The following is a 16,584-nucleotide window of genomic DNA, read 5'->3' on the forward strand; positions in this document are numbered from 1 at the left end:
GCTGAAAATGCTGTCTTTTTTCCACTGGATGGTTTTAGCTCCTTTGTCAAAGATTAAGTGACCATATAATGAATATAATGGCCAATTCTTAACTATCCTTTTACAACATGTGTGTTGTGTATGGCCTACTATTTTATCTATTTATTCATACATTCATATATGTCAGTTACACTTAGGGAAGTGATGCTAATTTATTTGTATGGTGAGCACTTGGGAATTTAATAATATGTTTATTTAACATTTATACCTAAAGTTTAAATGAGTAATAGTCTATGGTAACTCATCAGTAATCAAATCACTGAAGCATAACTTATGAAAGTAAGCATCAGCTAACATGTCTTGGCTAATAAAAAAATACCTTACATTTCATTCATTGGTAGACTTCAATTTGGCATTTAAATCTTTTTTTTTTAAGGCAAGGTGAGTTTGGAATTTCTATAAAAAATGTTTTAGCACACATCAATTGATTATCCAATACAAAATGGTAATCCTTGGAAAGGAAAATTGTGTTAGAACTATTTAGGAAACCAATTTTAATCAGATGATCAAGGATAGGGATCCATATTGATATAGATAGGCCATTGAAATCTTCTATTTGGGCCTTCAATGTACCTCTCATTCACAGGCCACATCATTTCATGTACTTGTGAAAAACACCATCTTCCTTGCCATGTTCATAAAGGCTTGTTTGACTTGCTGATTCCTCAGGCTATAAATGAAGGGGTTTAGCATGGGGGCTACTGAGGTATTTAGTATGGCAACTCCCTTGGTCAGTGATGCTCTATCTGTAGCTGAGGGTTTAATATACATAAAAATGCAGCTGCCATAAGAGATGGAGATGACAATCATGTGGGAAGAACACGTGGAAAAGGCCTTTGACCTCTGACTAGCAGAAGGAATCTTCACAATTGTTCTGATGATGTATGTGTAGGACAGAAATATTAACACCAAAGTGAACATTAGGGTAAAGACAGCACAGGAAAACCCCATCCTTTCCAGCAACTTTGTGTCTGAACAGGAAAGTTGAAGCAAGGGGAAATAATCACAGGTATAGTGATCAATGATATTGGAGCCACAATAATCAAGCTGCAGAAGCAACATTAATGCAGGGAAGATGATTAGGAAAGAAGTCAGCCAAGAGGCAAAGACGAGCATTATGCAGACCTTCTGACTCATGATGGTAAGGTAATGCAGGGGCTTGCAAATGGCAATGTAACGGTCATAGGACATGGCAGCTAGAAGGTAAAATTCAGTAACTCCCAAAAGGATGAAAAAAAATAACTGTGCTATACAGTTGTTGAAGGAAATCGTTTTATCCCCTGAGATTATGGTGCCTAAGAACTTGGGTATAGTGACAGTTGTGAAGGATACTTCTAAAATGGAGAAATTCCTGAGGAAGAAATACATGGGAGTCTGGAGGTGAGAATCCAGCAAGGTGAGAGTGATGATGGTCAGGTTCCCTGTGATACTGAGTGTGTAGGTGATGAAGAGAAAGACAAAGATCACAACCTGGAGCTTTGGATCATCTGACAATCCCAGAAGAATAAACTCTCTGGTTTCTGTATGGTTGCTCATTCTGCAGTTATTTTTTATTCCTTCTGCCAAATCTAGACACAAAATCAGAAAGAATTAAGTAGAACTGAGGACTCATGAAAACCCAAACAAGGCCTGTCATATTGTTCAAGTACTATACTGTTTCCACCTGTAGGGGAAATTTAAAGCTCTTAAATACTAGTGATTCTTTAATTATCTTTCTTTGTACAGAGAACAACTCCACATTCATGGCAGTTTGAAAGACAGTTTGAAATTAAAAGTGTAATGCAATACCTTTCATCTCAATGAGCAAGGAAATTATGAAGAATATTCTCTTGGAGGTTATAAAGAGAAAAGTACCCTAAGACATCTCAGTAGTGATGTTGTCCTGGTACAACTAGTGTGAGAGCAGAATAGAGGTACCCCAATTAGGAATAAGGACTTAGCATATATTTCTATAGCCCGGTTCCAAGGTATATCCAATTGATGCTATTAGAAAGAGGGTTTTACTTTTCATAGAAAGTGAGATGATCTTGCAACTATATATACCCAGGAAGTGTATTCACTTGTGTTGAATCTGAACAACTTACTAGCCTGAAAGTTTCTTAACCCTCTTTGCTCCATTTTTCTGTCATTTAAATAAATAGTTTCTTCTGCAGACAAGTCAATATCAAAGAACAAGGTTAAGTTATAAGTGTTAACATATGTTAAACTGAAAGACCCCCAGAACTGGGGAGATCCTTACTCAAGTCTCGGGATGATGCGACCACCCAATAACTCACGAGAGACCGAACTTGCTGCAATCACATGAGGTTTATTTGGGATAGACCAGTACTGGGGTCGATCTCGTGACCATGCTGGCCAGAGGAGTTCGACCCCGAACACAAGAAGTGAGGGGTATTTAAAGGGAAAAATCACAACCTGGGGGCGGGGAGAGGGCTACCAAGGAAACATAACATAAAAACAGTGGAAAATTTCAGAGGGACCCAACTCAAGGTATTCAGTTAGGGAGGGGAACATATTCATTCTAGGAATGTAATCTTCATCTACCGGTCGAAGGGGTGGAGAGGCTTGTAAGCCAGTAGACATTCATTCCTAGTTCCACCCTCATTGTGAATCAGTCAGGAGGGGCAAGTTTCAGGAACCAGAGCCCTGAGGCTCTGGGTTAGCCAAGTTCCTGGAACTGGCTACTCCACATTTTTGGCTTGTTACAGAGGTTTTCCATGCCCCCTTTTAGGTAAAGGTTATACATTATACATACATTTCTATTAAATGCCCTCATTTTAAATTCTAAGATTTTCCAGCCTTTCAAAACATTTGAAAATCATATATATGTGGTCATAATTGTATTTGTAGCTCAACCAAACCATGTTTTCTCATTCCTTTATTTCCATGACATTAGCAGTAACACCTGCTGTCACCACACAGAAAACCTTACATTCATTCCTGTCAATAGACTCTATCAGGCTGTCCTTTCCCATCAACTCCTAAGTAGTAAATTCAGAGGAGGACGAGATTTCATTATCAAAGCTACTTCAATATGTGTTGTGCTTAGTGTAATATTAGCTTAAAGGAAGAATTTGCCCAGTTAATATTGCCTTCTATTTATTCAATTGTTAGCAAATTCTCTTTTCTATGTTATACTGTGCATATGTTTCATTTATATTTGTATCTTTGTATAGTAATGTGAGTTTTCTCAAATATTGACTTTATTCAACATGTCTAAGCACTTGTTTCAAATCTATTTTGAAAAATTTTCAAATGAAATGTACGTAAGGGAATCTACAATACACACACATTTATCACCTTAAATAAATTGTGAAATTATTTTGATTCACTTCACTGTTTCTTTAGTAGCATTATTCTTAATAGGTCTGAGTTTGATTGTGATAAAAATTATGTGTTACTTTTCAAATCTCTATCTCAAAAAGTACCTCATCATCAAATTGATATGATTCCTATATTTAGGTGACATTCTTCCAGCAAAATAATGATATTAAGATTCATATTTAAAAATAGATACTAAAGCTAAAAAATTATAAGTAATTTCATATATATATATATATATATGTATATATATATATATATATAGTATACTTCATGCTATCCCTTTGAATGATCTCTCATAGCATAACATATTTTCAATATAAAACAAGTCCTTAATCATCCATATGTGAGTCTGCTATGCACACTCTTCTACTCCAGTCACATCCAAAATATCGGGGTTACAATCCTGATAAAGGATAAGAGGCAATACGATTCCAAAAGGAGTTCGGTGCCTCCTGGATTTCAGACAGTCGCTGGTATCCCCTAACTCAGACATGTTCCAGATTAGTCTTTCCAATCGTCAACACACCCTCATAATTAGGTATAAAGGTACCCCAAGTAATGATTCATAAATGGCTAAGATTGGACACTGTTTTCTGGCCAGCACAGTGTTTCCAACTATCCTAGTTTAATACCAAGCTGTCCATAACTTGCAATTTCTCTCAAAGTGTCTGCCTCGCCAGAGCTAGCAACAACTCAAGGACATTAGCTAAAAGTGTTAGGTTGGAACTCCCCACTGCCTTCCCCCCTCCCCGCCTCCTCCCCCCACCCCAGACCCAGAGAATTAGCAGGAAATGCTAGATTGAAACCTCCTGGTCATTGCCTCCAGCAGAACCAGAGAATTAGCATAAGAATATCAATATGCCTCAACAGGGAGGGCTCCACTCCTCTTCCTCCTGCTTCACACCTAGCTACCAGAACTCCACTGACCTTGGTCACTTGCCTATGTGACCTCAATCTTGCATCCCTTGCTGTAACTCCTGCCTGCCTACATGACTCTTGACATCTGCCCTGCTTGCTGTATTGTATTTAAGCCTGAATCTCACCTTGCACAAATACATTCAGATTCACCACACCTTTGTGTCTCGAGTCTGTTTGTCATCACCGACTTATTGCCCACCTGACCAAAATTCTCATCCCGTGGAAATTGGGGTCCCTGCAACGAACCCAGTCCATGGCATGAGTCTATGAGGGTTGTTATGGAAATGGAAGAGCTGGCTTTTGAATAATGATTTTTATTTTTTGAATTTTCCATTTGCTTTGCTCTTTGTAAGTCTATTAAAATTAGTATACTTTATCCCTTAATAAATTATAAATTATAAATAAATTTTAATTATTTATATCATAGAGTGTGAAGAGTCTTAGAAGCATTTTAAGATAATTTTAATACTGAAATTTTTGATTTATTGACTGATTTATTATTTCTAAACTGTAAGATTAACATGCTGATGTAAGACCCCCGAAGGGAGACCCTTACTCAAGTCTCGGGGTTGCCGCACACCCAGGGAGACACTGAGACCGGACTTGCTGCAATCACACGAGGAAGTTTTATTATAAGCAAGATGGGACAAGAGCTCAGGCCAGCATGCTGGGGTCGAGACTCATACACGGCGCAGGGAGTAGAGGAGTCTGACTCCAGCCTGGGATTTTACAAGGTTTATAAAGGCAGAAACCACAAACCAAGGGGAGGGAAAGAGAGGAAACGGGGTAAATTCCAAATCATAGATTCACCTATTTACCTAGCAGTAGAGTCATATGTATAGGTTATTCCGGGCAACCTCCTTAGGCATTGTCACACTCCAGCCAGGGTGTTGTGACATTCCACAGAGGGCATTGGAGCATTCTGTGGTCATTCCAGGAAAGGCATTCTGTGGTTATTCCAGGAAAGGAAAGGTGTTTTTCAAGTTCCTGGAACAGTCACTTAGCCTAAGGGCATGAAGTTTATGTCCCTCACAAGCAGTCAAAGATTTCTCTACTCTATAGGAGCATAGTTGACTTCATTTTGAGACTTAGTTAAGAATTTTTACTCTACACTGACACTTGAAAAGACTGAGAAACTTGCTTGCCCCCACTGTATGCCATAATTCTAAAATGTATAATTGTTGATGAATAAAATGTTTTTTAGAATTTAAAAGATGTAAATATGTATTAGATTAGTGCTATTTTGGATGTGAAAATCCATCAATGAATGCATCATATTTTATTCTCTTTCAGTTACATGTACTTTTCTTCTTATATGTACTTTAATTTTAGCATTTAAAGGTAACAATGTATTATTCACTTTCATCCTATGGATTAGAGCTGAGAAGGAGCACAGGAAGCACTGTAAAGAAATGTCTTAGTAGGTATTGGTAAATGGGAACATTTCTCCCCCATTAACACTTCTGTACCAGTCTTCAAAGACCAGAAAAACAGGCTTAAGGAAACTGCAAAGTTACTTGTTGTAAGTAGGTTATTTAATCCCCATCTCTAGAACTGTTGTACTATATTTTTATGTTATAACAATTATAAGAACTCAATGGATGAGTCTTTTGTCAATTGCATAGGTTTCATACAAATTCTAAAAATTCATAGATTCCTAGACCAATAAATTATACCAATGATGTATTTTACATGAGAATAAAGATTATTCCAAACATTTATCTCATATATTTAGGTTCAGAATGTCAAATGGTTTAGGTTATTTATTTACTCAAAGATTTATTCATTTATTTATTTACTTATTTATTTTTATGTATATGAGTGCTCTGTCTACATGTATGCCTGCATGCCAGAGGGGTCTTTAGATCTCATCGTAGAAGGTTGCAAGCTGCCATGTGGTTGCTGGGAATTAAACTCAGGACCTCTGGAAGAACAGTCAGTGCTCTTAACCACAGAGCCATCTCTCCAGGACATGGATTAGGTTACTAATATCTCATTTCCTGCCACCTATTTCATCAAAATTACTTCTTCCTCACTAAAGAATCTGAACAACTCAAAGAAAAAGGAACAATGATAATATTTGCTCAATATCATGATTATAATCAATTTTCTGGGTTTTAATTATGAAAAGATCCTCAAATTATGCTCTTTCCAAGTCTCTCCCATGAAATAAATCACAACAACTCTTAGAATAAACTAGGTAAAGTGTGGGCAATTTGTATAAAACTCATGGAAAGACACCATATTGGAAGGCATGTTAGACTGAAAGGTTAAAAATGTTCTTTTGAGAGATATGTTAGTAAGTTTGACTAATTACAATTTAATTTTGGTATATCTATTTGAATATTATTAGTAATATTACATGATACAATGAATGATCATTTTCCTCCATGATACATTGACTTTGAAAGGGCATTTTTTTCCTCAACTTTCTATACATTTGTCTATTTTTTTCAGTCAACCCTCATTAGATAGAAGTTACTAGAAAAATTATACAAATCATATTCCAAATATATTTTATTGATCATATTGCCTTAATTCTTCACAATTCAAATACTAAAGAGTTGTTTATAATTTTGGAGGATAAAAAGAAGTTATTTAATTCAATGTGTGAGTAATATCTATATTATATATATATATAGCTTCAAATTTCAAATTGTAAAAAAAGTACTCTATAAACATGAAGTTAAATAATAAGGAGATGGAATGGACTTAGGGTGAGTTGAGAGAGGGAAAGAATATGATCAAAATATATTATGAGCAATAGATTTAGATATATGATAAACAATAAACAAAAATATTCTTATATGAGTATATCTTCACTGCACAGTCTGGATCATGCCACAACGACTCTTTTGAGACTTTTCTTTTTTAAATTTGGAGTTAGTAGACTTCTCAGAATGGAATGATTAGACTTATTTTTTACTAAATTATCTCTTTACTACTTTTACAGCTAGTTGTGTTTTTATTTCCAGGAACATATGAATAGAATACATTAATTATTTTCAATAATAATGAAAAGATCAATTTTCAACATTGATATTTATATGTAGAAGAAAACTTTTCTTTTTCCCAAAAGAAACTATTGAGTTACATTTAATACTAAAAGTCATATCACAGTGTTTTTAAAAGTGAAAAAAGAAAATCCGATCTATTAAGAATAATGCTAGTACAGAAGAAAACATGAATTTCAAAAATAAGTTTCACAGAAATGTTAAAAAATTAATAAGTAATACTTCATGAAAGTTTGTTTAAGTTATATACCAACAAACTATAAATTTCCTTATGTATACTTCATTTAAAATGAATGAATTCTCAAATTTAACAGTATATTCATAGTAGTAATAATTTATTAAGAGTATTATTTATTTCAGCAATCAAAGGCTTGTATGTTTTATTTCATTTAATCATTCTAAAATATTTGTAAAACTTCTATTCTTATTCTCAATTGGAGCACTGAGGTTCAGATTTGGAAATTTTCATTAATTTATACAAATGTCAAATGTTAGATATCAACAGATTACCTACAATTAAAGAACATATTTTCAAAAGAGCACTAAATAGCCTGTTCAAAACAGGATGACAAATGTGGAGATAATGAATATTTACTTTCAACAAACAGAAAATATGTAAATTGACATAAGCAGTCATGCCACATTTCAAAACATAATTACAGTGAATCATAAGTTTGATAAAGTTGAGCTTTGAATTGAGGTCAACTTTATATATAGACTTCCACCTCCCTCTTCCTGATCAGCTTACCTATGATCATATACATCTTCTTAGAGCAGCTACAAGAGTGGACGCATCGCCCATTGCTATTTCTTTAAAAACTCCCTCCACTTCCACCTCCCTCTTCCTGATCAGCTTACCTGTGATTATATACAGCTTCTCAGAACAGCTAGAAGAATGGATGCATGGTCCATTGCTATTTCTTTAAAAACTCCCCCTCCACCCCGCTCCAGGAAACGAGTTTGGGATTCATCGGAAATGTTTTCATCTGTTTCCTCATGTTATCCAAAGTGAGTTTATGCCTTTGATTGCTGAGAGATAAGAAAGAATGAAGGTGGTCATAGAAACAGTTTCAGAAGAGGTTTTAAAATAATCATGGTTTGTTAATATATTTTATGTTGCAGGGAATATTTAAAGTTTTACCCATTCACTCTGAATTTGACTCAAGGGACCAATTCAGTGAGTAAAAATTGCCAGCAGAGGAATGTACAGAAAACACTAGAGGATATCAACCATAATTGTATTAGTATCAAAACTGGAAAAAAGTTTGGAGACACCATCCAGTGAAAGAGAGTAAGATCACTGAGAAAGAAAAAAATAATGATTTTTCATGCAGTTTAAAATTTCCCTACCTTTAAATTTTTGGCTACATCAAAACTCCTTACACTTTATTCTCCTTTTATCTGTTCACTGAGATGCTAAATGACAATGCATTAATGTTAAAATTTATTTGTCAAATATATTAGGACATCTTCCTTGAGGAGGCCATACATATATTGTCATGCAAATGTTGGGTTGATATTATGGTCCAATAATATTGTGCAAGACTTTAATAAATGCTGTCCAAAACATTAAAGTAGAGCATGAATAGGGGTTTTGATTATTTATTTTGCTTGCTTTTGATTTAATTTTAAAATTATTTCTTTTAGTTTTTGAGGTTATAATATAATTACATGATTTGATCTTTTTGCTTTCCTCCCTCCAAACCCAACCATATACTCCTGCTAAACTCTCTTTCAAACTTATGGCCTCTTCTTTCATTAACTATTGTTATAGACATATATATATATATATATATATGGGAATATATATGTACATAAACACAATCTATTAAGTCTGTATAATATTACTTTTATGTATGTTTCATAGATGATTACTCAGTATTGGATAGCAATTGGTATGCTCTTTCCTGGGGAAGACTATTTCTCAAACTTTTTTGCTTGTTTTTATTTTGTTTTATTTTTTTCATGTTTTAATTTCAAAATATTGTTTTATGCAATATAATCTAGTCATGGCTTCTATTTCCCAAACTCTTCTCAAACCCTCTCCACATTATCACTCATCCAACTCCAAGCCATCTTTGTCTCTCTTGATTTTAAAATTAGGTTTTCATATTATCTACAATTCGGTCAAGGACTATAATCAAGTTTCTCAACTTTCCTGAGCTTTGGTTATGTATAAAGAGGAGATAGTAATGGTGATTTTCATGTAGTTATAAATATTAAATAGGTCATGTATATTTCAAAATGACATTTGTAAGTGTTTCATGGAATAGTTAGTATTATTTGTTATATTTTATTTATTTTTTAAATATGTCTTAAGATTTATTTCATTTATGTCCATGAATTTTCTCCCTAATGTATATATGTGTACCATGTGTCCATGCAAGTCAGAAAAAGATGTTGGCTCCCCTGGGTGCTAGGAATTGAACTCAGGTCGTCTGCAAAAGTAACTAGTGCTCCAAACTACTATGCAGTCTTGTCATATACAATTCAGAGGTGTAGCATAATATATAAATTTTTAAAATTTGTCATATTTTAAACATATTTCCCAGTAAAATAATAGTAATGGTGGGTACCTAAATATTGATATGATTAGTGATTAGTTCTAGTATAATGGTTTAATGCATGATCATGGTTAAACTGAATGGATCACCAATCAAAAGTAAACATTATACATCTTGAAATAGATGTATAGACTGGAAGAGATGATGGGTATTGATAAGGATAGGACATATATAGAAGAGAATAGTATAGCATGTAATCAGATTATGATATATACATGAATATGAAATATGTATATTCAAGATTATGAGATAACAAAACTGATAAAAGTTAAAATGGAGATTAATGGGTCTTAGCTGGCCCAGTGTGTAAAAGCATTAATGATGTCACACTGGTAATCTAATTTTGATCTCTGGGATACATACCAAATGCTGGATCTGGTGGTTCAAAGCAATGGTCCCAGCATGCCTACCACAATATTGAAAGCAAAGAGAAGAGTAGGAAACACAGAAAAGAAACAAGATAGACCCTGCCACAGTTGTCAAAGACAAGAACTGGCTCCTGAAATTGTACTCTGACCTCCCATGGATGTACCATGGCACATGTTGGACAATAACAATAATAACACAGGCATACACACATAAACATGGAAGATATAGAAACAAGATCTAGGATTTCAGCAAATCTATGAAATAAAAATATTATGAAACTCAAATTGTTCATTAGTAGAAAATATTTGTACATTCTCTAAGTGAAGAATTTAGTTGGGTAATGTACACAGCCTGAAAAATAGTGTTTATTGCAGATATTTAATATAATCCATGTAAAAACTATTTCATTTGTGACACAGAAGAGAACATTTGTGTTTATTAAGGCAGTAATATTTCTATAAAATCTGAATTATAAAATACTATTATTAAGAATAAACAACAAAGTAATTTAAATTCTATAGCAACTAGTTTTCCATTCAGAATTTTATTCATATTTTAAATTTTATTATTTTTAAATTTGTCATTATAACCTAATCACATTTCTCTTTTCTTTCTTGCCTAAAAAACTCCCATATACCTTCTCTACTTTCTTTTCAAATTCATGGCTTGTTTTTCATTAATTGTTAGTATATGTGGTGTGTGTGTGTGTGTGTGTGTGTGTGTGTGTGTGTGTGTGTGTGTGTATTCCTAAAAATAAACTGTTAAATCCATAGCATATCACTTGTCTTTATGTTTTCAGGGCTAACAACTTGTACAGGTTTTTTAACTAGACTGAAATGTGTGGTCAGGTCTATGATCCACACTACTTTGGAAAATGAGGTGCAAGAAATAGTGACTCAGTCAAGCCTGGGCTACAAAGAAGCAGCCACAAGAGTGACTTGGTTAGAGATCATTGAGATAGACTCTATAAGATCAGTAAAGAATATAAACGATTTAAAATTTTATTAAATTTTATTGAATATTTACAGTGGCATGTCTTCATAGAAACACATTTTCATTGTCATTTGTTTCTGTAAAAAACAACATTACGAACCAAGTCTTTGAAAGCTTGTTTCACTTGCTGGTTCCTCAAGGTATAAATAAAAGGGTTTAACATGGGAGCAACTGAAGTGCTGAGAATAGCTACTGTTTTGGTCAGTGATGCTCTTTCACTTGCTGAAGGCTTCACATAGATAAATATACAGCTTCCATAAGACATGGATATGACAATCATGTGAGAGGAACAGGTGGAAAAAGCCTTTTTCCTCTGACTGGCTGATGGAATTCTTAAAATAGTCCTGAAAATGTACATGTAAGATAAAATCACCAATGCCAACGTGAACAGTAGAGTAACCAGAGCAACATAGAAACCAATCACTTCTAGGAGCCAAGTATCTGAGCAAGACAGTTGCAAGAGGGGAAAATAGTCACAGCAGAAATGATCAATGACATTGGAAGCACAGAAATCCAACTTTAGGACCAGCATAAGTGGTGGGAAGATGGTCAGAAATCCTGCTACCCACGAGGCGAGGACAAGAAGGGTGCAGACTTTCTGATTCATGATGAGGGTGTAGTGCAGTGGCTTGCAGATGGCAACATAGCGGTCATAAGACATAGCGGTTAGAAGAAAGAACTCTGTCACCCCCATGAAGATAAAGAAAAACAACTGAGCAAAACAATTATTATAGGAAATGGTCTTTACTTGAGTAATTATTGATGCCAAAAATCGGGGAATGGAAACACTAGTGAACATAATTTCTAAGAAGGAGAAATTGCGAAGGAAATAATACATAGGAGTCTTTAAGTGAGAGTCCAGCAATGTGAGGATCATGATGGTTAGGTTTCCAGTGATGCTTACTATGTAAGTTATTAATAAAAAGATGAAAATTACCACCTGAAGCTCTCTGTTGCCTGATATTCCCAAGAGCACAAATTCTGTAATTATAGTGTAGTTTTCCATACTTAATTTCTTTTCTAATAAAATATATTGATGAAAAAGAGACCAAATAATAATAATAATGTTATTATTATTGGGGAAATAAGACCAAAGATTTTATTTAATGGGGTGGAATTGAGATTTTTATATATTAATATTACTATCTCCAACAAAACATTGCAATGACTTCCTATCCCTGTAAGAATTTTACATGTGCATTTGCCATATTTCCTCTAACATTTTTGTAATTAGAATTGTCTTCCCTTATAAATACATATATATGTCATTAATTTATCATCAACACGTGCAGGTCAAAGCCAATACTTGTTAATTATTATTGAAATAGAGATCATATACCATACTATATTGAAAAGGGTTACATACCTATGTATCAGCATATAAAATTCCTTATTAATGTTTTTACATGAAACCTCGTATGTGTAATACAACATTGAAAGACAGATTGCTCCATGGTAATTATTAACTTTACCTGTAATTTGAATGCTGCCATGAATAGCTGCCTGGAAAGCACATGTATTAATTTCCAGTTTCTGAGACTGTCTGTTTTTATAACTGAAATATCTAATATTTAAAGTCAATTCTAATGCCATTTGAAACTTACAGGATTTATTGATAGAATTCAATGAACAAATATATAATGCATAATATTGTAAAAATTTTCATTCTTACAAAAATCATTTTTACATATAACCACAAATACCTGTGCCTTGCAAACAAAGAGATGTAGAATTATCATTATGTTGGTTATGATAAGAACAATATTAGTCAGATATCTAGATGATAGAAACATAATATAATAAATGGTAGATTTATATTATTATATGAAATAGTTGAATTAAAAATGAACATTTTAATTTTTGCTTAAATTTACCCTTAATTTTCTTTAGAACAAAACAGAACTCATAAGGAAGCTTTGTTCTTTTGTTTGAAAATACAGCATTGCTTTCTTCCTTGAAGACTATCTATTCAGATTAAATTTAAAATATTGTTAGATTTACTGAATGAATAAGGTGTAAGCACCATGACTTCTAGCTGTCCTGTTTAATACTAATACTCAGTAAACAAAATAATGGTCTGTGGCAAAAATTCTCTATTATTATGTGATATTACTGTCTGTCTATAATTACTGTCTGCTCATCTTGGCAAGAGGTAATTATTAAAATGATAATGGGCATTTTCCCTCTTCCATTTAATGTTTTTGATAATCAGTGCTGCACTTTTTCTAGTAATACATATTTGACATTAATTTATCATTAAACATGCTAGTCCAAGGCCAACTTGTTATTATTATTTGAGAAATTGCTGAACTATATTTAAATGTGCTTCTACTAAGAATAAATGTTAAAATGGTTATTGAAGGAGTTCTCCAATTCTTTTTAATTAATAGGGTTTTAAATAATAGGCAACATGAATTTTATTTAAAACACAGAGATTGCTTTTCTTATATTGTATAACTACATTAAGAATGTATATTATCTATTAAAAATATAACCTTAAATTTTCTCCAAACATGAAATATATTTTATGATATTCTTCAGAATAATTTTTGGCATTCAGTTTTACCTTGCATCTATATATTACATAAAATCCTTTCATACAGATTAAACACATGCTTAACCTCAAGGAAGATTTCTAGTAGTCTCACATAGAAGTAAAATAAATTGCTCTTTCTCTCTTTATATACATATATATATACACACACACATATAATTGTATGTATATATAAAAACATATGTATACACACACATATATTTATATGTACATATACACAAACATATGTATATATGTATATTGGGAGAGTCTTACTATGTACCTCTGGCTGTCCTGGAACTCACTAGGTAGACATGACTGACCTTGAATTCATAGAGATATGCCTGCCTCTCTATATAATATTCTTAATTCTTCCATATGAACAGAAATATGACTAGGAACTGCACTATAAAATGTTATGCCTTGAATTACAATAATTCTTTAGGAATTCTAGGGAAATGTGTATGGTGAGATATTTTGAAGTTCTCTGCAGAAGGTAAAGAATGAATAGTACATAAGGATAAGACAACTTTACCTTCTCTGATCACTATAAATCCCCGAGAGACTAGCTTGAGGAGAGGAAGGAAGCAGAGGCTAATTCAGGAGATGTGATGCAGTCATGACATACCTGTTTGGAAATCACAGCAATACAGGAAGATAAAAACATTGTAAGTCAATGAGCTGATGCAATAAACTCATTTTCTCATCAGCCAAACTTAAATTTCCTAATAAACACATGGACTCTACACTAGGGACATAATTTATTCTTAATTATCTGGGGATTGGTTAAAACTGAAAGAAGTATTCTTCAAAGAAAGCTTTGTTGAGAGTAGTATCTTAATTTTATTCACCTGTACATCTCAAGGGCAAAGACATATCAGGAAACATTATTTGCTTCTTTCTGATAAAAGTATAACATGTTACATCCATTATGGAAATCAATATGGAGCTTTCTCAAATTAAAGCTAGCACATGAGCATTCGTGGGTGTATACCCAAAGGACTCTAAGTGCTACCATAGAGGTATTTGAGCATTCATGCTACTTTTGCTCAACGAGAAAATGGAATCAGCTTAGTTATTCAACAACAGATGATACACTCACAAAATAGAATTTTACTTAACCATAAATAAAAAATTAGTAAAAAAAAAGTGGCTTTAAAGACAAAGAAGATGTAAGAATATATGACATGAAAGGAAGAGGCCTAGTTGGGAAGGAAGGGTACAGGTTTGGGTTGGTTGGGAGAGAAGTAGGAAGGAAAATAAAAATGCAAATGACGTATGAAAATATCATAATGAAACGATTTCCTGGTGTTGTAATTAAAAAAAAACCATCATATACTATATTTCAATTAAAAACTTAAAATTTAAACCAACACATTATTTATAAAAGTGAACATATAATAATAGTATAAAGGAACATATAGAATAGTTTTTATAGTTCCCACTGGAGTCCTATTTTCTTTGCATTTTAAATTAGCCAATTTAATTCTCTATAAAGTAGTGTTTGTATCACTTTGTCTATATTTTTACTCAAAAAATATATATGTACTTACACACCAAATTTTATTAAACATAACTAATTCTATTTCTATCATCTCTTTCACTATATATATACATATATATGCATACATACATATATACATACACACACATATACATACATACATACATATATGTAAATAATATTAGTGTAGACATGGCAGAGGACAGAGTAAGAGTTTAGCGTATTACAGATTTAAAAAATTTGACATTTTCTGCCTGCCCCTAGAAGTGTTGCAGGAGTGGTTGGGAGTAGTTGCTGTGACACATGTAGGTGGCAGAGAGGAGAAACTGTATTTCTACACTCAGTGTTCTGAAACATCTGAATGATTAATAGCCAAACATTCCCTGAAAAAAAAGCAAGCCTGAGACAACTACCAATTCAGCATCAGGGGTTTGAACAGGAAGCTAGCCTGAGATGACCAACAGTTTGGTGCCAGGCAGATCTGGGCAGCTCCCAGAACCAGGAGCAGGCTAGAGGCTAGAAGAACTGGATTTGAGACTGTGAACCCTGGTGGCTGTGAGTCCAAGACAAAGTATCCTTGCATGAGGTCACTTGGGAAGGCCAGGTGAGGAGTGAGTCTGAGATAGCCATTGGGGTGCCAGGAAGCTAGCTTGAGATGGACCACCAGTTGACCACTATGAGAGCCAGAGAAGGTGAGGCTCAGATAATGCCTGAGATGGCTCCTGACGGGTGCCATAATACACGAGTGATGCATAGCACTCCTGAGATGACCCCAGACACTCAGAGACCCCAGGGACCACTAAGAGGAGCAAGTAAGTGATGGAGAAATGGATGAGAAACAGAAGGGAATAGACACTACGAAGATGGACAGAACTGGATACTTAAGGATAGTGAGGAACACCCTGAAGTGAGCAGCCAATTATGCCACCTGGGACTATGATGAGGTCCTGGCCTGTGCTGCCACATCTATATCCCTGGCCCTGAAGCAGTAGGGATCTGTTACCACCAAATGCCAGGCAGATGTCCCTGGTCTGGGCTGCCACCTTTGGGATGGAATAGGGTTTTGTTCAACTGGAGTACCGAGGAAACCACACCACATTCTCCCCACTGTGTGGTCCAGGTTATGAAGGACCCCTGGCTGAGAGACAGAGGTAAGAAAAGGCATCCTGCTATAGGTGGGGAAGGGTCCCAAGCAATTCAGACATGCCTTCCCTTCCCTTCTTTTACTCCCAACACCCACCCTGGACTTTGTAAATAAATAATGTGATTTTTCTTGTGAAAAAAAAGTTATGTATACATAACTGGCCACAACCCTCACCTGGACAT

The 16,584-nt window shown here is 34.1% G+C and overlaps 2 protein-coding genes and 1 non-coding gene across 3 annotated transcripts; 1 reads left to right on the plus strand and 2 right to left on the minus strand.

Annotated features, from left to right (window-relative positions):
* Positions 1–636: 636 nt before the first annotated feature.
* LOC116075795 (olfactory receptor 6C1) lies at positions 637–1,575 on the minus strand. The gene has a single exon (XM_031349172.1). The coding sequence runs from the start codon at positions 1,573–1,575 to the stop codon at positions 637–639; it is 939 nt and encodes a 312-aa protein (XP_031205032.1).
* A 9,713-nt stretch (positions 1,576–11,288) lies between these two features.
* Positions 11,289–12,227, minus strand: LOC116075796 (olfactory receptor 6C3-like). Its single transcript, XM_031349173.1, has one exon. The coding sequence runs from the start codon at positions 12,225–12,227 to the stop codon at positions 11,289–11,291; it is 939 nt and encodes a 312-aa protein (XP_031205033.1).
* Positions 12,228–15,511: 3,284 nt separating this feature from the next.
* LOC116076616 lies at positions 15,512–15,639 on the plus strand. The gene has a single exon (XR_004113024.1). It is a non-coding gene; the product is annotated as a small nucleolar RNA SNORA17 (small nucleolar RNA).
* The last annotated feature ends 945 nt before the right edge of the window (positions 15,640–16,584 follow it).

Source organism: Mastomys coucha, unplaced genomic scaffold (assembly GCF_008632895.1).
Source record: "Mastomys coucha isolate ucsf_1 unplaced genomic scaffold, UCSF_Mcou_1 pScaffold4, whole genome shotgun sequence".
In the NCBI taxonomy this organism is placed as follows: Eukaryota; Metazoa; Chordata; class Mammalia; order Rodentia; family Muridae; genus Mastomys; species Mastomys coucha.

Coding starts and splice junctions, on each gene's coding strand:
- LOC116075795 (XM_031349172.1), bottom strand. CDS start 1,575: ATGAGCAACCATACAGAAACCAGAGAGTTTATTCTTCTGGGATTGTCA.
- LOC116075796 (XM_031349173.1), bottom strand. CDS start 12,227: ATGGAAAACTACACTATAATTACAGAATTTGTGCTCTTGGGAATATCA.